This window comes from Chanodichthys erythropterus, chromosome 1 (assembly GCF_024489055.1).
Source record: "Chanodichthys erythropterus isolate Z2021 chromosome 1, ASM2448905v1, whole genome shotgun sequence".
In the NCBI taxonomy this organism is placed as follows: domain Eukaryota; kingdom Metazoa; phylum Chordata; class Actinopteri; order Cypriniformes; family Xenocyprididae; genus Chanodichthys; species Chanodichthys erythropterus.
In genome coordinates, this window is record NC_090221.1 from 15,755,103 (window position 1) to 15,780,544 (window position 25,442).

Consider the following 25,442-nt stretch of genomic DNA (forward strand, 5'->3'; position numbering starts at 1 on the left):
GCCCACGGGGGCTCTCTGCCCCTCTATTTCTTCCTCTTTCCTCTCCTTTCACCCCTCCCGTCACGCCTCCCGACTGTCGTTCTTTTGTCATCTTATCTGCTGTCCGACTCTCTTCCCGCTCCTGCGTAACAGACAGCACACCTGGGATTTGCGGCCTCCCTGCTCTCACATTCCTGTCCTGCTCCGCTTATCGCTTTTTCGGCGCCTTGTCGCTTCAGACGCTTAGGCAGGGGCCCCCAAGGCCCCTCAGAGAACTGCCAGGGGTCCGATGAGCCTCCACCACGTCTCACTGTCACCTCAGACATCAGACATCTGGCAGTGCCACACACACACACACACACACACAACAGAGATCTTCAAAACATTCCCTACAGAGAAGCATTTTGAAGTGAGAACAGACATGGAACACCTTGACAAACCGGCACTGAAGATGCTCTCTTTCTCTCTCTCTCTCTCTCTCTCCCTCTCTTTTGGAGAAGAACAAAAGTTGCCCTCATAGATGTCATCAGTCAGAAAGAACAAATGGAGCGCTGACCTGTCAGAGGAGATGAGGTGTGTGCAGGAGGAAGGAAAAGAGGGGTGAGATGAAGGGAGGAAAGGCGTGAGGGAGGTGAGAGAAAAGTGTCTGACAGGGGATGGGGCTGTTAGCATATTTATGAGGACAGATTTTCTGTTCAACTTCAATCTATCTGTCAGCGGTGGCCTCTGCTTAAAGCGTCACCCAACACCCACCTCCACATCATCATTTGAGGCCCAACTTCTCACATTTTACATTCTAAACAAATAGGATCCTGTTAGAAGAACCGATCTGTATTCAGCAAAGCTTAAAAAAGTTAACAGAACATCTTTGAGTGACTTTAAAAGTTCGTCTCTGGGAAATGTATGACTTGTTTGGGGAATTGTAAGTCATTTATTTTATTTCTTTAATTATTCTTATTATAGCCCAGTGATTTCTGTATTTAGGTCCCTCTGTCAGCTCTACCGTTCAGATATTAAAGCCTGCGGTTTGTGAAAGAGATTAATGTGAGTGGAGGTCAAACATAATGGAGTCAATTTTAGGGAAAATGAGATATGATCACATTGGTTTTGTCCTTTGTTTCGTGCTGCATTAAGTTTAGTTCTGAGCGACTGGCTTTAAATTGAACTTTGCTGGAAGATTTATATACAGTATTGCATTTTCTTCTTTTTGCAGATGAGAAGCAAATGAAATGTCTTTGTCCACATTTCCCTCCGTTTTTGTACAAAACTGTATTTGAACTCAGATGTCAATGTTAATAAAACCTAAATAGGATTTGTTTTGAACAAATAAATTGACCTAAAAGCTCATTTGAGTGGTTGCATCCATGTGTGCAAAAATAGACTTTAAGATGTGCTGAGATACAAAACAAAACCAGACAGCTGAGCTCAGTTTTCCATTACATATTTCATTGGAAAAGAATGTTTTGTGTAGTATTTGATTTTTTGAAGGGATGTGGCTTAATTATTGAACCGTCTGTTTGTATTAGTTCAGCTAAAGTTGTCTTAAAATAAAACACGGGAGTCTAAGATGTAAGTATACATTTTTCAGTTTATTTGTCTCCTCCTCATATTAATGTGTTTGTGTGCATATGCCAGTAAATGTCAGTGTCAGTGTGTGTGTGTGCGTGTGTTTGCTTTGCACTGTTTGCACCTTTCTGTATTTGGCCTCGAATTTCCAAACGGATCTATTTGGCTACAATAATACACAACTGCCATGTATTCAAATCTAGAATATTATGCCCCTCTTTATTTATAGACATGAATCTCAATATCCAAAAGTGAAAAAAATGGATGAAAAGTTTGGAGATAAGGCTTTCTGTCACATTAAGAACCCCTGTAAAGTGGATTAGCGATGCTAACGGCTCCCTTGAGGAGCCTTATACACTACACTTGAAAAAACGGCGCAAATGAAGACTGCACTTTCAGAAAAAGTATATATAGATAGATTTATAGATATAGATTTATATTTATTTTGAAGTTTAAAAGAGTACAGTTAAGACTTCTCACACGTGATATAACCTACGTATTGTCTGAGAGAGTAAGATTTAGGCCACTGCTGTCCCGCTCACAACGTTAAACACTTAACCCTGACGGGAAAAAAATCCCTCTGCGGAATCCGTTGCTTTTTTTTTCTTTTGACAAAGAGTTGGAATAGATTTAGGGAAAACACCTGATCACACACACACAGCCGCACACAGAATATAAAAACAGTCATGTCTAAAAGAACAATATTGCATTTGTAATGCACAAATGAATTTTCTGTACAATTGGCTTTTCAGTGGTGTGTGTGTACATAAACAACTAAAGGGCTCAGTGAATATATCTCCATTTTTGTCATTTTCGTTGGTGGTTCTCGTCATCGTTCACATTGTTTTGTTTTTGTCTTGTTTTTGTTTTGTTTGTTTTTTTTTTTTGTTTTGTTTTTTACGATGTACAGTAGTGCTGTAAACAGGCACACACAGAAGCCAAGAGGAATAACCGTCCTCTTGTTTCTCTCCTTGTCTTCCTATCCTCCATGTATTTTAACGTTCTAGTTTTGTCCTCCGTCTCAGTCCTGCTGAGAAGCGCGTTATGTCCAGCCGCTCGGCCTTGAATCTAGTTCTGCGAGTCCGACTCTTTCACCAAGTTTTATGAGGTTTCTGGAGCCTCCGGGAATGCACGATCATCTGACGCCTCTGGAAATAGAGTCTGAAAACTTGATGCTCTTCGCATTTCCATCAGTTTCACTGATTGTGCAAAATCACGCCGTCTCTGGTATGTCCACTCGGAAAGAGCTAGCATATCCTTTTCCGCGCTAAAAAGGGAAAAAGAAAGAACGCTTATTAAAGATGAATTTTAGACGGCAAAATGCAAAGTGTTGTGCTAAGCTATTAAAAGACCATTGTTTGGTACATACAGAAGCAGAGCTTTGATGAGGAACTATAAGCCTACAATCAAACTATTTCCTCAAAGTTAAATGCACCACCCACGCAGCCTCGCAGCGCTCTTTCTGAGACAGATGTCTGAAGGTTTCAACACAACAAGAGCAGTCAATAATATCTCAATCAATCCCACTACCACCTCCATCCCCTCTAAAACAACAAACAGTGGTAGGCAGGCTAAACCTTATAAACTCTGGCCTTCGGAGAGCGTCTGTTTCAAGCTTCTGAGCTGATGTTTGGCATGACTAGTCAAACGTTGCCTCAACAAATATACTGTCTATGTGCAAAACAATAGGGAGTTTCTGCCTTCCTTTTATCTCTGTTTTTTACAAGTTAATTTTAGGCATTGTCAATCTCTGTCGGGTCTTTTCCTATGGTCAGATATTGTTTGAGCTAACATCTTATCGCATTCAAATCCCACAACTAGGGGTTCTGTAAAATCCCGCAACAGGGATTCTGTAATTTCCTGCATTCACAAACACTGAGCAATTTCATAGTGCAATTTCTTGTTTCAAAGCATGTGCAATGTTGAAATAATTAATTTAGCAGGGTTGTGAACCATTCTGAATTTGAATTAGAATGTCAGTCAATGTTGGCTTGACCTTTTTTAAAAGTCTCGAATGTGTATAGGCTAAAGATAGATAGACAACTTCATGTAGGGTGTGGCCGAATCAATTAATTAAAAGGTAATTCTTCAAATCAGATTTTTTTTTTTTTTTTTCACAACCCTGGTAACATAATAAGTCAACATAAGTAAATGTATGAAGAAAAAGCTAACCAGACACTCTTATAAATAAAGGTTCTTCAAAGCTTCAATCAAGAAAAAAATAAATAAATCACTTTATAGTTTTTGCTATTTGGTTTTCTGAAGATTAAAACGGTGCTTGGTGCTACATTAGAGGTTCTTAAGATCAGCATATTGATTCCTCCGTTTAAAATGTGCAACCCTCCAGGGGTCTTTAAAGCACCAGTAGAGGGTTTTCTAAAGAAAAAAAAATCTTTGAGGAAGTTAAAAAGACTCTTTTATGGTCTCTCCTACACTTTTTCCCTCTATCAAATCCTTTATTTTTAAGAGTGTACACCAGAAACCAGTAGATGAAGAGCAGATGAAGGATGGGCAGATGTTGATGGGTGAAGGAGAGCAGAAGTGTGAGGGCTTAGAGTTCTTAGAGGAGAATTCAGCAGCACTTCACGCTAGAGGCCTTGAATTTGGAAAGTTTTTCAGGTCAGATCAAGAGAGAGGAAAGCGCTCTCTCTTTGAGATACTCACACAGACAGGCGGCTTTGTAAGGCATGCGCGAGTTACACAGAAGTGCATCGAACTCTTTCCTCTCTAGCGTGGAAGCATTGAGGTGGTGTTGATGGTGTTGATGTTGGTGCATCTGGTTGGGGTGGTGTGGCGTCTCTTTGCCAAAGGTTGAGAATGACTGATCGCCTGCCAATGTCTCGCCCTCAAATACCTCAGAGTCGGGCACAGAGTCCATGCCCGGCACGTGCAGGTTGCTGCGGTAATCGGCACCCTGTCGCGCCTCGGTGGGCACGAAACTTGGCATCCAGCAGCGATCTGAGTGGCCGAGGGCTTTGCACTCCTCTGTGCAGTTGGAGAACAGGTCTGCTCCTGTGAGAGAGAACAGAGAGATGGGTTAGCTTGCGTGTAATTGTCCATGTGGGTGGATGGGAATGAGAATATGCTCCCAATTGCACTGGAAGCATGTAAGTGCATTAAAACAAGACAAACGAACATAAATGAATACAATAAACCAATGCATCTATGCTAAAACATGCCCTCGATGTTTCCTCTTTTAGATAAAAGACCGAACCGCCACAATCTGCATTAATTCAACCAATCAGAAGTTATCCAGCATCTTTTTTACACTTAATCAAGCATTATAAATATGCTAATCGAGATGAAATGTAATGCATGTAATTCACTTTGAAAACATTAAAACTGTATGCATGAAATGTCTTTGGCACTTAACGTGCTAATCATGAAAAGATTGCGTGGTGCTTTTTTCTTTTCTTTTTTGTGACTTTTAAATTACAAATTACCCTGATCAAAGCATGTGTGGAGAACATACACACAGCGAGTAGATGAAGTCAATGCTGTAATCTCCTCTTGAGGTCTCTCTTTCCACTTCTCTCTTTCTATTTGACATCAAAGGTAAACTCTCTGAGACACCAAGCTTGCAGAAAAAACCCAATCCTCTGTTCTCTTTCCTTCTCTTCCGCCCAGCTACAAGATGAAGGGATATATTATAAAGGTTATAACCCCCTTTACTCTTTTGTCTCTTTCTCATCATCTCAATTAAATGAACAAAAAGATTGACGGACACAATAAGATATTATGTCACCTTATAAAAAAAAAAAAAAAAAAAAGAGAGAAAAATAAAACACTTCAATGGGTGCCAAAAGGGCTTTGGAATATAAAGTAAAATGTTTTAAAATAAACGATTAAACAATATTACTAATATAATATTGGTAACACTTTACAGTAAGGTTCAGTAGTTAACATTTGTTAACTACATTAGTTAGCATGAACTAATAATGAACCTACAGCATTTACTGATCTTAATTTCAACATTTACTAATACATTATAATTTCAAGAGTTGTATTTGTTCACATTAGTTAATGCACTGTAAACTCACATAAACAATGAACTGCTGTATTTTTTATTAACTAACGTTAAAGCTGCAGTCCGTGATTTTTCTTCTTTGTCGCCATCTCTTGTTTGAAACCTGCAATTGCAGTCATATGCAGAACAGTTATCTGTACGTGTGTTGTGCCTCGGCACAGCTCGTCAGCGCGGATGAATCTAATGTTTGCTGTCAATCACTTCACTGGTGTGGATACTGCACTTCAGAATCACAGATTCTAGGTCTTGAAAGTATGACCAATATAAAAATTTTCACTGGAAAATATCATCTGAACAAGTAAGTAACATTTCTACCACTTTTGTTCTAACCAACTGAGGAAAAAAGCATTAGGCCTAATCGCGCTGCGAATGATGATTAAATCTAAAGATTGCTTAGCTCGAATCATGCCAGGCCATGCAAATTATTATTACTGTTATAGTTTGTTTCCCAAATTGTTAATGTTAACAACATCAGTACTGCGTGACTGTGTATTTAGTGTGTATTAGAGTTACCTGTAGATTTCAATTTCTGTATCCACTCCACAGTCCAAAGTTTGACTACGGGTGAATCTCCAGTTGTCACTGATGATTGCATTTGGACCTTTCTGGATTACAATCCACCATCAAAATGATAAGTTTGATTATTTCAGCTGCTGTGAGAACAGGCTATAAATGATCCGCTACCAACTGTGTCCTCACATGATAAAACCGATTAGCCTGGACTCCTTCCTTTCTTTTTACGGACATGACGTAATGACGCATAGAGGAACTGCTGCATGCTCACATTTCCCGCGGAAATCCACCATGTCCCCATGTTCGAGGTTTTTTTTTTCTCCATTTTAACACCTATTTGCCACTTGTTTGCCACCTGATGTCACCTGTTGGAGTTTGGGTTCCTTGCCGCTGTCGCCTTTGGCTTGCTTAGTTGGGGACACTTGACATTTGACTTGACATTTGATATTCAACAGTTTTCTTGACATTTATTCAACAGTGTTTTGATCTGCCTGCATTGACACTATTCTTGAAGAGCTGCTGTGCAGCAAAAATTATGTACCAGTTATCAATGTAAAGCTGCTTTGACACAATCTGCATTGTAAAAAGCACTATATAAATAAAGGTGACTTGACTTAACTTATTATAAAACATTATTACAAGCTAACCGTTGTGAATCGAGCTAAGATAATGAGATAGTTGAACACTGGCTGGTTATGTACTTGCTCAAAAAATGATTTTGGATCATTTTTAACCAAAAAAAGTTACGGACTGCAGCTTTAACAAAGATTAACAAATACAGTAACAAACGTATTGCTCGTGGTTAGTTCATGTTAGTTAATACATTAAAGGGGACCTATGATAACCATTTTACAATATGTAATATAAGTCTCTGGTGTCCCCAGAATGTCCGTAAAGTTTCAGCTCAAAATACCCCACAGACCATTTATTATAGCTTGTCAAATTTGCCCCTATTTGGGCATGAGCAAAAACACAGCATTTTTGTGTGTGTCTTTAAATGCAAATGAGCTGCCAATCCAGGGCCGCTTTCCAAAAGAGGGAGGAGCTTTAATAGATGTTATAATAAATTAAATGTTGCTGAACAACAACAAAGCCGGAGAATCTCACACAGCCAAAAATATGATTGTCAGTAACGGTGTTCAGCTTTACATTGTTCAAACCGGAGTCAGACACTGATAGAGAGACTCAGGAAGAAGTTACAACTTTTAGAATGCAACTGGACGTTTCTGAATGGTTAGTGAATAAATGTATGCAAATGTATTCTGTGGAGTTGATTCAATGCATGTGCTGTCATGTTAATCTTTTGTGCAAATCCAGCATTGAGTCGACCCTATTTTGTAAAGCAGTCCGGCGTAAAATGATGGCATGGCAACAAAACTCTACTACAACAACTTTCCTCTTCTCTAAAGCAGCCCACATGACTTCATCCCCTTTGTTGTGTGTTCTCGGGGGCAGTGTTTATGTACATTTTATTGTTAGTGATGTCACTAACCCGGGAAGAAGCTCATTGTAGTCCCTACCAGTCATTTGTCGTAGTTCTTAAAAAAAAAAAAGCAAATTCTTTAAAAGAAAATATCTTTCTTTGCATTGAACTTTGAGTGTCGTAACTTCAGATGTTGTTTATACTCTAACAGCAACATAAACTAAAGTAAAAAAAAAAAAAAACCTGAAATCATAATCAACCACCCCTTTAACTAATCTTAACAAATGAATCATATTGTAAAGTGTTAACAAAATATGTATATCTAAATCATTTTATTTAATTGCGTTAAATGAATATATCCTGAAATTGCATTTTCTGCACCATTTTCCAGGCCTTAAAAGCAAAACTCCACCCCCAATAATAGGCCAACCACATCTCCCCCAGAGGTTTATCATGAGCCTCTTTGAAAATGTATTTTGATTTGCAGCATGTTTTTCAAACAGCCCGCTGCTAATTCCGCTGCTAATATTCAAGAGCGAACAACCTCACATTTCACAAAGCCAAGAGAAGCTAGCGCTACAAGAGTGTTACAGCTAAAGCCAGCGTGAGGGTAAAGATCCTGTTAGTTTGTGCGTAACAGTTGCATGATGCCTTTTACCCCCACCGGCACCCCAGCAGGTGTAAGCCGTGCCGTTTTGACTGCGTGCATCTAAGAAGAAGAGAGAGGTGAGCATTTTTAAATCCCCTTTTGGCTCCTGTGTCTAAGAACCCCTTGTCTAAAAAAGTCAGTAATTACAGCTGGAGGATTAATGAAGTGCCATTTTCAAAGCAGCGCTAAGCGGAGATGTTGAAGGTATGGAGCAGAGTCAGTGGTGTGGGGGGATGTTCTTATAGCTAATCCTCAGACTAGCCCTTCAGACAGAAGACAGGTCAGCATACACAGACTTTGGGTTTCTGCTTTAAAAGAGGATTAGAGTCCTTTGGAGCTACATGCAAACAACCTACTTAGGCCTAGGCTTGGTAAGACTCTCCTAATTACAGACCCAAGTATAGGACCGCCTTACTAGGCAACAAGTAGTTTAGACTATGAACAAATCTGGAAGCTATCTATGACAATATTCAGAGGTCTCATTTTTGTATAAGAGACTGTGAGCAAAGGTTCTTTGTGTATATATCTGACATACAAAGAAGGTATGAGAGAGAGAGAGAGAGAGAGAGAGAGAGTTTGATATTTAGAGAGTGTGAGATAAGACACTTCCTCGTTGTGTAATCGCAAGGAGACATCTTGATATTTCCTGACATTTTCTGAAATTAATTGCTCTCTGTACTCATCCAGTGTCCTTTTTTCAGTGAAAAAAAAAAAAGGAAAAGTAATTATATTGTTGACTTGTGGTTCAATATTGCAAGAAAGAGTCAAGCCTGCAATGCTTTATATTCTCTGGTTGAAAAATACATGCTATTTTTGCACCTTATTTTCAGTTTCAGGTAATCTAATGCTAGATATTAATTTGAATGGGGACCAGAACGTTTTGGAATGTGTCCACATTCGGATTTTAAGAAAAAAATTTCATACGTAATTTTTCATTCTTCGCATACTGATCTGTCAATCAATTACAAGGGTTTTATTTTTTGCCAGTTAAAGCAAGTACTAAAGTAAATTATTGCAGAAGTCTCCTCAAAACATTTGATATTTCATACATTATGTATTTAAGATTAAAATTAAAAAGAAAATACACTACCATTCAAAAGTATGGATTTTTTAAATGTTTTTAAAAGAAATGTTTTATTCTTACCAAGGCTGCACTTATTTGATCATCATCATTCTATCATTCTAATATGTCATCATTGAATTATTCAAATATGCTGATTTGGAGTGTATGAAACTTATTATTATCAATGTTAAAAAATAAAATCTTACTGACCCCAAACTTTTGAATGGAAGTGTATTCGGGAGAAATCTAGCACTATTTTTTTGCGCTTCATAAAATTGCAATATGTCCATGCCAGTTACACACAGACATAGTGAGTGATGTTACATAATCACAAAACTCAGAGGCTCTCAACTCAAAATCTGATCATAAGTGTTAACAGAAGATACATATTATATATCATTATATATATATATATATATATATCAGGTGAAAATGCAATGACCAGATCACCCAGAGGTGAATTTTAATAGAATGTTTAAACGAGCCCTCTATGCTACAAAAGGAACCCCACAAAGAAAATATATTAAAATCGTTTGGAAGTTTTCTGAAACTCTACATCACTTATTTTCCTGATACTCTACACTGTGCATGACGATAAGCGAGAGATATATATAAAAAGAATTATAGATTACAGAAGATATATTGCAATGGACTGTAAACGAAATGATCCATAGAAACATCTCCCCTCTATATCTGCTCTGCTGCTTTCTGAGCAGAAGCCTCGCAAAGCATTAGATCTGATAATAACCTTCATTTGCTAATTGGTATGCATCAGGCTGAAAATAAATTACTGATCAGTGAGCTGTTTCTGAATTCTGAACATGACCTGCAACCCAAATGAGAGATTCTGTTGCAACGTGGCAGATCCTCGGGATAAAAGAAATGAAACCGGAATGAAATGATTCAGGTGTGTCATTGCATCAGAGAAGCTCTCCACTATGTATTACAGATGCATTTTTATGTATTAGAGAGAAATTAAGCAATGCTTATCTCTGCCTGTTTTTAATTTAGTAGAGATGGCTAGATCAGGAAGCGTCTGCGTTGTGACACAAGTCATTTGGATGACTAAAATTTCCTGTTTCAAAAAGCCCATAAAACAGCAGCTGGTTAAGAAACAAAATGTCTGAAATAGATTTGAAAGGATGAAGGCAGTTTCTACCGAGATTCTCATTAAAATGAACAATGCACGCTCCTGAATGCTCTCCAAGTCTGCATACCAAGCGGTGCTTTCAATTATCTTAATTAAAGACGATAGCATGCAGCAAAACAATTAATTTTTTTGTGGGGGCAACATGCTCACAAATGGGAAAAAAGCACAACAGATTTTTTTTTTTTTTTTTTTTTTACTTTATAGAGCTGTATCTTAAAAGGCAAGTGTTATTTGATGGCCTGTGACAACAAAGGCAGATGGGCTAGCTGACCTTGTATGGAAAAAAGTCTTGATTTTAATCTAATGTTTAACTGAGCAAAAATAGGCTAAATGAGAGCTGAAGCAGTCCAGCCACAGCATATGGTGCTCTGGAATAACAGCAGAGGACATATGCTCAACCAAAGAGAAATTAATGATAATAAGATGCAACTTTTGGTTGTATTCATTTGTGTCCAACTATGTCATAATTATATTATACAGTCAACTTCACAATGCACTTCAAGCGAGGTGTCATTTAGCAACAAAGCACCATTTCCAATGCAGCCGAATCTCACACATGTGGTCTTATGAAGGTGCGGACAAGTAGTGTTGTCCGTCAGTGGAATGCGGTCAGAAGGATTATGGTGGAAGGGTGAGGGGGGTGAAGAGGAGTTTGGGGGGGGGGGGGGGGGTCAATGAATCGCTTGTTTGTTTGCTGCTCAACCTATTTGGTCCCGTTCCCACAGAGTTGATGACAGACTGCCTGGACTGATCTAAATTCCATCATGTCTTGAGAGACGTGGGTGAAAGCGAGATAGTACCACTGAAGTAAATCCTCATTATCAGGAGGTATTCATAAACAATTGGATTATATTCTCCACTATAGCGAAGCATGCTCGTGCATCCATACTCAGAGGCTCGGTGTTCTAAAATATTTCTGCAAACAGCCTTGACATGCCTTAATCAGGGTTTTTGTTCTGATTGTGTGTGTGGATGAGACACAACCAAGCTATTTAAAATATGCCACCTTCCTACCAGCATGTCTATCTCAACTGTTTAACCAACAATTTAAAGCCACATCTCTACATTTCTGTTAATCAACAACAAAACGAGAGAAATAAGAGAAATTGACTTATATAAACCTACCAGAGGAATGTCCGCGATGCATGGCGTCATGGTCACTGTCTCCCTGCTCACTGTCTCCATGACCGCTGTCTTTTGAGCTCACGATATCTGCTTCCTGGAATGCAGAGCTGGGGGAAGAGAGAAAGTTTGAGTCGACCGCTATGCCACACGACTCTTATATAACCACAGTTTTACTGCTCAGCCTTAAAATGGTCTCAATTTGTCTCATATGTTCAGGCTGGTTTAGTTCAAATGTTTATAGACTTCTCATATTTATTTACTTCTGTCACATTTATTTCAAAAAAGGAAAAAAAAAATAAGAAAAAAAGAAATCTCTTCCATAAAGTAGGAGGGAAAATAAGTTTTAGGTCAGTTAAGTGCTTACCTGTTAACACGCCTTGGTCGGTCCACCAAATAACTGAGCTCTGCTCTCTGGTGTTTTGTCTGTAAGAGAGGTGTCGATTTGAAACAGGCCCAACATAGTAATTAAAATAGCAATAATAAAATATTATAAATAATAATAATGAAAATAATACAGGTCAGGATTCAAGCTTTGCTCACAGGGGGCATTGCAGGGACTTTATGGGCAGTCAAAATCTTTAGGCTGTGTTGCTATTCAGCAGAATTCAACCATAGACGGATCTTTGTTCTTGTGAGGCTCTGCAACACCGTGACTGGCATATCTAATGCCCTATAACCCGGAGAGCTTTTCACAAACATGCAAATCTATCAGTTCAGTGACTCACTATGTTTACACTCTAACATGGCTGATTGCACATTATAGGCCACACAGAAGATATAATAATAATAATAATAAAAGTAAAACAGAATAATATTGTTAGTTTCAGTCTGCAAGCAACTGGTTATCAACCTGTTTGTTTTTAGGGCTCACTATCCTGAAGAAGATTTTGTTTTGTTTCAGTCGTTTTAATTCACTGAATGTGTATTTAAATTGAAATATGATAAGATAATTCAAATGTAAAATAACAGACCATTTCAAAAGTATGACTATTGACACATCCATACAATGCAGTCTTTTAATATGTCTGTATAGATACTGTGGCCTATATCTAAAGAAGACAGCTAAATTTGCTTTCTGAGTACCATCAATCAAAATCAAACCAAAATAATAATAATAATAATAATAATAATAATAATAAAAATAAAATAATTACTTACAGTATAATTAAAAAAAAAAAAAAAAAAATGTTTGGCAGGTAATTATATTACTTGAGTAAGTTTTACAAATGCTCGTACCTCACTGGAGAGCAGGCTGCCGTTGGATATGATGTCCGGCTGCTGTTGGTCTGTATAGCCGGTCACTATGGCTCCGCACGGGTTGTGCTCGGTGTCGTTGCTGCGCGACGGGCTGCAGGCCTTCAGAAACATGAGATCCGTTTTGGCCGATTCCGGAGTCAGACAGACCTGATAGCAGTAGTTCTGACTTTGATGTAGCGAACCGAAGCTGCCTGACTCCTCCACGGGCACCTGCGCGGCGCTCGCCACGCTCACGTTGGCTGTGTTAGTGCTCTGAACCAGCATGATATCTGACTTGCTCAGTTTCTTCTTTTTCCGGGCAGCCCGGGCCTGGCGACCGCAGCAGCCGCCTGACCCGCACGACCCGCAGCCCACGAGGCAGCAGCAGTCGCTCGCCAGGCAGGTGCTGTATATGTTCAGCTTTTTCTCCTTTTGACAGCGCACGGCCAGCACGATCATAGCCAGAAGGAAGATGAAGGAAACGGAGCCGAGCGCGATGATGAGGATGAGCGTCAAGTCCAGAGACGCGTCTTTGGCCTTGGCAGTACCGCGTTCTCCACTGTGGCCTTCCACGAGACTGTCCACGAGTGTCACCTGCACCACCGCGCTGCATGACATGGGAGGCTGCCCGTGATCCCTTACCTCAATAAGCAGCTCATACAGCTGTTGCGGGTCTCGTTTGACTGACACCCGGCGGGCCGTGCGCAACTCCCCGGTGCGCCAGTCCATTCGGAACATCCCATTCTCGTTACCTCTCTGTATACTGTATGACAAGCGCGCGTTCTCTCCATCATCTGCATCCATGGCGACAATACGCGTAACTAGGTAGCCTGGCTCGGCAGAGCGCGGCAAAGGCTCCCGCGCAGTGCCATTTTTTCCAAGGGGCGCAATCACAGACGGCGCGTTATCGTTTTGATCTACTATAATGACGTTCACCGTGGCGTTGGACCACAGCTCGGGGCTGCCTGAGTCTCTCGCTTGAACCACGAAGCTGAAGTCTTTTAGTTGCTCATAATCAAAGGATCTGAGGGCGTACAAATACCCATTCTCCGAGTTGATGGACACGTACGTGACCACAGACATACCCTGGATTTCACACTCCACTATGGAGTAAGTTATATAAGCATTCTGTCCGACATCAGGGTCGACTGCACTGACAGCGTAGATGTAAGCACCGGGGACGTTGTTTTCAGTCACATACACATCATAAATGGGCTGCGTAAACGTGGGCGCGTTGTCGTTCTCGTCAGACACGTGCACTTTGATTGATTTGCTGGTCGCCAGAGATGGAATCCCTTTATCTCTCGCAACCACGGTGACCGTGTACGCCTCTACAGTCTCTCGGTTGAGAGGACCGTCGGTCACGATAGTGTAATAATTTCTGAAAGAGGTTTTGAGTTTAAAAGGAACATCTCCGAGAATCTCCACATGCGTCTGGCCGTTGTCTTCAGAGTCTTTATCGGTGACGCTGAGCAGAGCGATGACTGTGCCCGTGGCTGCGTTCTCGCTCACTGACTCCGTGACGGTGCTGAAAATGATCTCTGGAGCGTTGTCGTTCACGTCCGTCACTTTGACCAAAACTTTACAGTGCGCGGGCACAGCATTAGGTCCCATGTCTTTCGCTTGAACGTAAATCTGATACAGACTGCTCTCCTCAAAGTCCACCTCACCTCTGACCTCTATACGGCCCGTTCGGGCATCGATATCGAACAGTTCCTTGACCCTGCTTGAGATGTGGTTGCTGAACGAGTAAATGACCTCTCCGTTCGGGCCCTCGTCTGAGTCGGTCGCGTTCAGCTGGATGACGAGCGTGCCCACGGGCGCGTTCTCGGCCAGGTTGACCGAGTACACCGGCTGATCAAACACGGGGACGTTGTCGTTGGAGTCGAGCACCCTGACCACAAGCAGTGCTGTACCTGTCCGAGGAGGCTGGCCACCGTCCACGGCCGTGAGGACGTAACGGTGCATCGCCTGCTGTTCCCGATCAAGTGGCTTTTCCAAAACCAGCTCGGCGAATTTGTTGCCATCAGTCTGTGTTTGCACGTCTAAGTAGAAATAGTTGTTGTTCGTGATGTCGTAAGTGCGCAATGCGTTACTACCGACATCCGGATCAAAAGCGCTCTCCAAAGGGAAGCGCGTACCCGGGGTTGCGCTCTCGGATATTTCCACGGTGATGTCCGTCTCCGGAAAGCTCGGCGGGTTGTCGTTGATGTCCACCACCTCTATCTCCACGCGAAAGAGCTCGAGTGGGCTCTCCAGGAACACTTCCAGGTGAAGCAAACAGCTGGCGCTCTGCTTACAGATGCGCTCCCGGTCGATTTTCTCGTTCACGAAAAGCACCCCGTTTTCCAAGTTTACTTCCAGGTACGGCGTCCGCGAGCTAGGCACCACCTGAAAGCGGCGGGATGAAAGTTTTGTAAGGTCCAGTCCCAAATCCTCTGCTATATTCCCCACAAACGTGCCATGCTCCGCTTCCTCGGGCACAGAGTAACGTATCTGCGAAACTACCCCATCCGCGAGACACAGCAGGAGCAAAAACACAAACATCTCCACTCAGGAAAGGACACTTGGAATATTTTATCTCCGTGGAGCACGCAGAAAAACCATCACCCTCTTCTCCAAGGTAAGGCGCGCAGGCGTGCGTAAGGCTTTGGTTGTATGGTAATATTTTCCCTTAAACAGGGCTGTCAGCCAAAAACCATGCTGTCTGTGTGCTGGTTTACACAGGACCGATTTCCCAAGGCGATTTCCTCCACGAACAAGCTTTAGAGTCGCCGCGGATTTCTGGCACAAGTGATCATTACAACATTAAGCTGACACTGATAAAAATAGATAACAGTTGGCGTGTGATAAAGCACAATATCATAATCCACAGAGTTAATGCAACAAATGCATTTTATATTAGAGCTAGAGTCTCTGACATCTCAAAGGTCCCAGTATATGTGGTGCGCTCCTGCGGGGTCCGCTGGCACAGTACTGAAGCATCAGCGTTTAGCTGTTCGGTTTTCCCGCAGCACCCTCCCCTCGCCAACCAATGGGAGCAGCCGGCACCAGCAGAGCTGAAACTTTATCGGCTGTGTCCTACGTCAGTCAAGCCTCCTGGTGGCTGATAAACACGCCCCTGGTCAGAGCTGCGGGATTTCTGGTCATGAGGATTGAATGGCTGATGAGTTCGTAAGAGAATGAGTCAGAGTGAGGTGTGATCAAGTTTTGGGAAGGAGAGAGAAAAAAAAAAAAAGAAAGATGATCAAACCGAGATTCACCATATATATATATAGGGGGGATTCAGGGTTATTGGGACACTTTTTGCAATTGAGATGAATTGGAAAATATGTACCAATCAACCTGAATTCACCCTATGTGTGTGTGTGTGTGTTCCATACATTACTTTTTGTACAGTAGCCTAATGTTTATAATGCAGTACAATTAGTATATTGTGGGTTATGTGACCTTTATTCGTCTACATCACTTTATTGTTGACTTGTGTATAAGTGAAAAAAAAACGCGAAAAGGGCATATGTGCATTTCATTTCACATCAAGTGCTTTATTGAAGCTTATTGTATTTCTCTCATTTTAGACCCGTTTTCTTTCATAAGAACATCTCTCCCCCCCCCCCCACCCCAAAATTACTTTTGTATTCTTTATATAGGAATAAAATGCATTTAATATATCGATTGCAGACATATACCAGACATATTCCCTACTACATCTTACAATGTGTTGTCTTTGGAGCTTTCTCAGGTTTGGTTCCCAAGCGCGAGGCACATGCGCCTCCTAGCTGCCAAAACAAATCTATTGCGCTGCTGTCGGTCACGCGCCTGGGATTCCTCGTGGCAGCTGCACATAAATAAGAAATCTGTGGAAATGTCCAGCACGTGTATTTCATCCCTGTAATTAAATACGATTCAGTTGTGTTCGCTGGATTAAGTAATTAACCCGTTTAGACCCAGTGTCCATTCTAATGGACATCACTTTTCTCTGCTGCTTTTTATCATTTGGTGCAAAGCAAATCTGAAATGATTACATTAAATACTGATAAAACAATCTGCGAGTGTTTTATAATTGCAACAAAAAAAAAAAAAAAAAAAAAAATGTTTATTGTAACGGACAGTGGGTCACAGCTAAGCAAATGAGCTAGGCCTATACTATATGTGACTTTAAAGCTGTTAAATGTCATTTCAGTAATGTATTACATCCTACAGATTTGGTCGAATGTTCGCCTAAATCGAATTAGAATGTGTTTAATTTCAGACATTGCTGGGCAGAAGTTGAATATTTTGTATTTAAAACAATTTCCTGTCACAACAACCGAAAGAAGCTCTTGCAATTCAACTGTCTGTTTGAAAACATGTCAAAAGTTGTGGGTGGTGACACATTAAATATTAACATATGTAGCCTATATAGATGTTGTCAATTGTAATGGAAATTACAATTTGGCTTACTATTAAAATATCATCATAACTGATTATAATTTTTGGCTGCATTTAGAGTAGAAATAAAGCACGGCCATTTTCTCTCTCTCTCTCTCTCTCTCTCTCTCTCTCTCCACCGAATAGCCTATAGGCCTAATTCGTTTCTGAATTGGGTAGAGTAGTCATCCAATCCCTTATGTTTCAAATAATAACTTTAGTGCATTATATCCGTGCGTTTACCCATCTACCGGTGAAAGCGACACTCTATCAAACTGTTGGTCTATACTTCCTCCGCGTCTCCCAGCAACCAAATGTCACGGTTTTCATCTGAGCGGAATAATGCAGAATCCACGGTGGCAAACACAAGGAACAGTCGGAGTGCCCCCTAGCGCATCACAGAGGCACTACACTCCAATGGTACACAAGCCATAAAGGACTGATGGCTGAGTTTAGTGTCCCCTCAAGAAAGGCACATTTCAAGAAGCGTCTGAAACGGTGCTGTGCCAGAAAGAATCTTAACACCAGTGGAGTGTAAACATGAATCGCTTCCAAAAAGAGATTTTCTAAATCAAGTTCTGGCGAGCCACTGGCGCACTCACTCGACTTTATGCTTTAATTCCCAGAAGGGTGCCGGATTTGAGTTTTCATGAATATTTCAAGATTTATGGACAAACAGTGATTTGAATATGAGAATCAGATTATCTCCCCTCCTGTATTATAATGTGAGCATACCTCAACAGCATGAGGAAAGCTGCCATTATGATTGGCACCCAGGCACGCTCTCTCTCTCTTTCTCTTTTTGTCACTCCTGCAAAGCTGATTTAGGGAAAGGTGATGTTTAGAGATCCAGAATAAGTAATTTATTCCATTACCTGTGTGAAAACGTGCAATTAAAGATTTGTAGAGAAAATATAAACATGTGGTGGTTCTTTCTCTGTGGGATCACCCCCGAATTTGCCAAGCACAAACTCGGTTTTTGGCAAAGTAATTCATGCAACTGCGCTAATACCGCTTGTTTACTCACAATCATCAACTGTTCAAAAAGTTGTGAAGTATACTGCAGTGCTGCCAGATTCCCAGCATGCGCTGCAGGCGAACTGACCTGAGTTTAGGTTTAAAATGCTTTTGCAAGTTCAAATTGGCATGAAATGGAATTTGTGATAATCTTTTCCTCTTTATTGTGACGTATAGTGAAACGATTTCTAAAATGAGAAAAAATGTTTTTGTACATCAGGAATTGATTGGATCATTGTGGTAATTTGGATTTCATTTAAGTTTTGTGGGCCTACCATCTTCTAACCGTGCTGTATAATGGTAGTAGTCCCGGGTGACTTCAGTAATAACATCATTCCAGTTATCAAATCCAATTTTGAAATCGTGAATTCGAGAATTTGAACTTTTTTCCACCATCAAGCTCAATTCTAATTATTTCTAGTGGAAGCGAATGGTAGGGCTGCAATTGTTTTCAGGAGTGTTGATCCAGGAACACGTCCAATGTTGTGAAGTCATCTCTGTGTAATTTTAGACAAGTTTAATGCTTGTTTTGATCAGTTAGCATGAGTTTTTTTTTTTTACAGTTCAGGATGCCATATTTAGATCTGCCATGGTAAGTCTGGAAAACAACGGGTATCAGATTCTCTCATTAGGTGCGTGATGGACAAGGAACAGTGACAGAGCCTTTAAACCAAATCATCTTGGAGTTCTAACTAAGTTTCACCATGTCAGAATCTTGAATCTGGAACATCAGAGGAAAATAGCCTCAGTTCTCCAACCCTGCTTCCCTTTCCCCCCACAGAAAATAGACAGAAAACAAAAGAAAATTGAGTTTTCAGAGATAACAAAAGATGTCTGTTCTCACATCTTAATATCTGATGGCCATATGTGGCGTCGGTCTGTCGATCAGCCCTGCGTGTGGTTATGTGCGCGTCTGGACGTCTGGCTGCTTTCATAGCGACTCTCTGGTGTGTGTCTCTGGCCCGGAAGACCTTTTCCAAAAGACCTTTTCATCTCCAGCCTACACATGGATATGTGTGTGTATGTGTGCAGGTTTGACACTGCAGTGACAGGATGAGATGGGACAGAGAGTGCTGGTTGACAGGAGGATTGTTTTCACTCCAAAAGGCTTATTAAAAATTTAGCTGTCCCTCAGAGACTGGGTGAAGGCGAGTGTGTGTCTCTGCTCGTGGTCAGTCATGAGGAAAATGTAATGTGGTTTTTGGTATTTTAGTTGTGTTAGAGGGATTTGTGAAGTCTTCTCCTTTGCGAGTTGTATTTCATGTGAAACTTCCAACCCAGATATCTGCATGTCAGTGTATATGACCCAAATAAGTCAAGGGTTGACATGTTTTCACAAAAGATCCTATAATAATTCAATAACAACAAAGGTCAAGACAAAAGCTCAATTTTTGTTTAATATCTTACTTCTAAGTATCATTTCCTGTGTTCAGTTGTTAGCAACAGTGCTGTGGTCGTATTTAGTGAAGTCCCTGCTCAACGCAGTTACATTCATAACCAATGTACACTACAGTTCAAAAGTCTCGTATGCTCACCAAGGCTGCATGGGATTGAATGAATCGAGCTTTTGTAACATTAAAAATGCCTTTACTGTCACTATTGATCAGTTTAATGCATTCTTACTGAATAAGAGTATTAGTGTCTTTGAAAAGAAAAAAAAGGGAAACTATGCTATGCAGGGAAATAATAAAGCTTGTTGCCAGCCGAGAGTAAAATGAAATAAATAAAACAGTTAATTGTGAGATAAAGTTTAAAATAAAGTCAATTATAAGAAATAAAGTTCAACTGTGAGTTATAAAATCACAGTTAAAGAAATAATTCAATTATCTTTTTAGCTTGCTTCCATTCAAAACATTTAGCAGATAATTGCATTTATTATTGTGAAGTTGCTTTGAATCAACCTGCATTGTATAAATAAATAAATGTGGCTTGAATTGTGCAGTTTTATCTTTAGGTCAGTGTATTCACTTATATTTCTATGCTTTATGAAAAAAAGTTTATGAGAAATATACTTCCAGTTCAATAAATTCCCCAGAACACAAATGGCTTTTAGAAATAGTTTTGGACATCAAACGCTCAATAAAAATCTTCTCATAAACTCTATAAATGTGCGAGGAGATCTTTAAAGGTGGCTCATTTAACCCAATCTCTCCTTATTGCTTTGATCATACACTCACAACTACACACAACAACAATATCCAACTATTGATTTAAGTATGCCATAGTAATCGAAACGAAACATCTATAAGAAATGTAAGGATGGTAACAGACCTACATTCTAGGTCTCCTCTTTGACATGCAAATTACATCCAGTGCCAAAATGCAACACCCACACATGTGAGCACACACACACGCACACACACACACACACACACACACACACACACACACAGAAGCAGGTTGTGATGAGAAACATGATCCACGCAGGATCAAAAGGGATGCGTACAGCAGGATGAATAAATGGAAATGTGTGCTGATTTCATGTAGGTCAAGAAGTCTTTACACAAACACACACACACACACACACACACACACACACATTCACAATCCATTAAGATGCTCAAAGCAAAACACTTCAGCAATACACAGCTGATACCAGTATGATTACCTGTAATACAGTTTTGCCCTTTCCGTTACATACAGGTAACATTAACATAAATACATCAGTATGCTTCTGGTTATTCAGTGTGGGTTTCTTTGAGAGATTACTTGCATTAAAAAAAAGTATTTTGTGAGGAATCAGTTTTCGTGATATGTTGATGCTGCATCTGTCAGATTGCTGTAATTGACTGATCATTCTTCCATCTGTTTTTTTTTTAGTTAATAGAGTGTCAAAACACACTAAGAGAGAGAATGTCAGCAGAGGAAAATAAGGGGCATATTCGTAATCTTTTTTACGAAATAAAGGCATGCTTGCATTTTCTGGTTTTCACACGTGCCATTTGAGCCTTAAAGGAATAGTTAATCCAAAATGAATTCTCTTTTAAAGGGAAAGGGGATTTGTGTGTTACAGGATTGGATTGACATTGTGAGTAAAAGATGACAGTATTTTTCACTTTGGAGAGAACTATCCCTTTAAGTACACCACAAAGCAAAACGAAATGCATATAAATGTATATAAAAGGCTAGAATTCAGAAACCCTTGTTATTAGCAACACCGGTGGCCGTTAAGTGAACTGCAGCCAGCAACTTGCTGTTCATGCTTGGACTCATGCGCAGGTAACTTTCAAGACACTGAACATGATTCAAGGCTTGATATACTCAGGGCGAAGTTCTTTTTCATTCTTCGCTTAGAAGTAAAACAAAGTAAAAACCGTCACATCCTTTTGATTTTTCTGGCGAAATCAGTCCACATAAAAATCAGTCTACAAGCTTTCATAGACAACGAGGAATGTCTCATTTTTTAAAGGGTTAGAATCTGTTCATCATAAAAAGCCATTGAGTCTCTTCAGAAAATCTGGACTAAAACACTCAAATCATATAGATTAGTTTTACAATCCCTTTATGAACTTTTTGAAGCATCAAACTTTCAGTTGCATAGCTGTCAGAAAGCTATCGATTTCCTCAAAAAGATCTTCATTTGCTTTCCGAAGATGAAGAAAAGTCTTACGTGTTTGCAATGACATGAGGGTGAGTAATTAATGACAGAATTTTTATTTTTGGGTGAACTAACTCTTTGTTACAAGGTGTTCACACATTGGCAAAACAAAAAAAAATGATTAATACAGTGGCATGAAAAAGTATGTGAACCACTTGCAGAATCTGTGAAAATGTGAATAATTTTAATAAAATAAGTGAGATCATACAAAATGCATGTTATTTTTTGTTTAGTACTGTCCTGAGTAAGATATTTTACATAAAAGATGTTTACATAGTTCACAAGACAAAACAGTAGCTGAATGTATTAAAATAACCCCATTCATAAGTATGTGAACCATTGATTCTCAATACTGTGTGGTTACCTGATGATCCATGACTGTTTTTTTTTTTGTTTTGTTTTTTTTATGATGGTTGTTCATGAGTCTCTTGTTTGTTCTGAGCAGTTCAACTGAGCTCTGTTCTTCAGAAAAATCCTCCAGGTCTTGCAGAAATTTCAGTTTTCAAGCATTTTTGCATATTTTAACCCTTTCCAGCAGTGACTAAATGATTTTGAGATCCATCTTTTCATGCTGAGGACAACTGAGGGACTCAAACACAACTATCAAAAAAAGGTTCAAACATTCACTGATGCTCCAGAAGGAAACATGATGCATTAAGAGTCGGGGGGTGAAAACGTTTGAACAGGATGAAGATGTCACAATTTTTCTTATTATATTTAAATATTGTTATTTTTCATTTAGTACTGCCCTTCGGAAGCAACAGAAGATGCTTGCATGTTTCCCGGAAGAAACATTAAGTACAATTTACCTTGATATTTGAATTCAAAAGTTTTCACCCCTCGGCTCTTAATGCATCATGTTTCCTTCTGGAGCATCAGTGAATGTTTGAACCTTTTTTAATAGTCGAGTCCCTCAGTTGTCTTAAGTGTGAAAAGATGAATCTCAAAATCACACAGCCTGCTGGAAAGGGTTCAAATATGCAAAAGATGGTGGAAAACTGAAGAATCTGCAGGACCTGGAGGATTTTTCTGAAGAACAGAGCTCAGTTTAACTGCTCAGAACAAACAAGAGACTCATGAACAACCATCACAAAACATAAAAACAGTCGTGGATCATCAGGTAACCACACACAGTATTGAGATTCAATGGTTCACAAACTTTTGAATGGGTCCATTTTAATAAATTCAGCTATTGTTTTGTCTCGTGAACTAAACGCAAACATCTTTTATGTAAAATATCTTACTCAGAACAGTACTAAATAAAAAATAACATGCATTTTGTATGATCTCACTTATTTTCATATGTATATGAAAATTCCTACATATAGCACCTTTAAAGGGTTAGTTCACCCAAAAATGAAAATAATGAAATTTATTACTCCCCCTCATATCATTCTACACCTGTAAGACCTTCGTTCAACTTCGGAACACAAATTAAGATATTTTTGATTAAATCCGATGGCTCAGTGAGGCCTCTATAGACAGCAATGCCATTGTAAATCTCAAGATCCATATAGGTACTAAAACGGTTAATGGGAGTTCAGTGGTTCTACCTTAATATTATAAAGCGACGAGAATACTTTTTGTGCAGCAAAAACAAAACAAAATGCTTTTCAACAATATCTCATGATGTCCAATTTCAAAACATTGCTTCGGAGCTTTACAAATCGAATCAGCATTTCGGAACGCCAAGGTCATGTGATTTCAGGAGTTTAGCCATTTGTTAGAAGATCTGAATCATTGATTCGATTCGTAAAGATCCGAAGCAGTGTTGAAAAGTTATTTTGTTTTTTTGCCACACAAAAAGTATTTTCGTCGCTTAAGGTAGAACCACCAAAATCACATGTACTGTTTTAAATATGTTTTTAGTACCTTTATGGATCTTGAGATTTACAATGGAATTGCTGTCTATAGAGGCCTCACTGAGCCATCGGATGTAATCAAAAACATCTTAATTAGTGTTCCGAAGATGAACGAAGGTCTTACGGGTGTAGAACGACATGAGGGTGAGTAATTAATGACAAAGTTTTCATTTTTGGGTGAAATAACCCTTTAAATGCTGAAATACATTTTAGCTTCTACATTCTACAAGTGTCAAGATAAACAGACTCACAGTTCAGTTTTTAAGTTCTTTGTATTTTATGTTTAGCTACAAATGCAGAGAAAACACTAAAGAAACTGATTGAAAGTGAACTTATTGTCTTTGTTTTCCCTTATTTACACATAAACAAGACATTCTGATCTGAGCAGTGCAACCAAAAGTGCAAAAGCCAACAGATAAAAGTTATCTAGTCATAACTGCCCTCCCTTGATCTTCCTTGATCCTTCCCACGCTGTCAAGAGTAGCATTCATGGTGTTTCACATCCATTTTTCCCGATTCTAATCTGAAAAATGTGTAACATTTGAAAATGTATGCAAAATGGATGCAGTAAATACTGCAGCGTTCACAACTGTAAGATGCAACAATACGAAACAAACTTTGTCCTTGTACAGATTATTAATACATAAAGCAATTATGTTCCCTTAAATACAGGTTGATTCTGTATTATATGGAAAAGTTGGAAACCCTAGAGGCAGAAAAACATGCAAATGTGATGGATTTGATTTGGAGTAATTCTAAGACACAATGAGAGCATCAATGATGAAAGTTAAAGTTAATTTGTGAGAAGTGCCTAGTTGCCAGACGCACTGTCCTGTAACATGATCTATGGCAATATAACAAACTCACAACATCCAGTGAGTGGTGAAAACTCTGCCACCTACTCACCTAAACAGTATTTGCATACGGCTCCCTGCTTCCTTCCTGTCTGTGTCCTTGTGCGCACTCTTGAGATGGTAGACAAAAAAAAAAATATGGATCCTGTGGGATGTCCAATCTCACCACAAATGGAGCACATTTCAAAGTCAATTAGCCATATAACACCCTCTTTAGAGCAATCGGAGCAGAGCGATCAGCATCAGTATAAAGGCTAGACCAAAAAAGGCTAACATATCCACCCTATGAGAGCAGCAGGTAGGATCTATTTCTCCAGCCCCCGGATATAAACACTCGAATCAGCAAAGAAAGCAGCAATGAATCACCTTAATGTGTGGTCAATTACATAACTGAAGAGCGAAACTTATAAGCCTGCAAAAGGACGGCTATCCACCCACTTTCTATACCCCGAGAGGCCCATTTTAAGCTTATACGTTTTAATACGTATGAAGTGCTCTAACATAATTCACATATCATTGTACCCGAGTGGATCAGTGTACCCCAGTCTCATCTTTTAAGTAAAACTGCATTTTTAATTTCAGTTCTTTTGTTCATAAAGTTTGCAGCCTCATGCATTATTAGAACAGTTATGTAACTTGTCCTTATTACAAGGCTTTCCAGAATACTTGGTCAGTCACAGCTTAACTGTACAATTGACTATTGCAACATGCCAACGATACTTTAATGTTTCATGTCTTTAAATGTTTCTCTGCGGATATACAGGTAACTTAAAACTGTTAGCTAATGGCTGTTTTAAAAATGATTATTTTTGACTTAAAAAAAAGTTTGAAACACTGTTGATATTTGAAATCAACCCAAACAAGCACACTCTTCCTTTCATTGTTCTGCCATCAAAATGCATGAACATGCTAAGCAAGAGTGGATGTCTCTTTATCATAGCTGAAGTGAAGCAAAAATAATGCTTGTTGG

At 39.6% G+C, this 25,442-nt stretch overlaps 1 protein-coding gene across 1 annotated transcript; it reads right to left on the bottom strand.

The window, feature by feature from the left end:
- Positions 1–1,587: 1,587 nt before the first annotated feature.
- pcdh10b (protocadherin 10b) lies at positions 1,588–15,691 on the bottom strand. Its single transcript, XM_067381082.1, has 5 exons — positions 12,732–15,691; positions 11,860–11,918; positions 11,496–11,602; positions 4,210–4,557; positions 1,588–2,812 (listed from the first exon to the last, which is right to left on the bottom strand). The coding sequence occupies exons 1-5, from the start codon at positions 15,276–15,278 to the stop codon at positions 2,793–2,795; spliced, it is 3,081 nt and encodes a 1,026-aa protein (XP_067237183.1). The 5' UTR covers positions 15,279–15,691; the 3' UTR covers positions 1,588–2,792.
- Between the last annotated feature and the right edge of the window lie 9,751 nt (positions 15,692–25,442).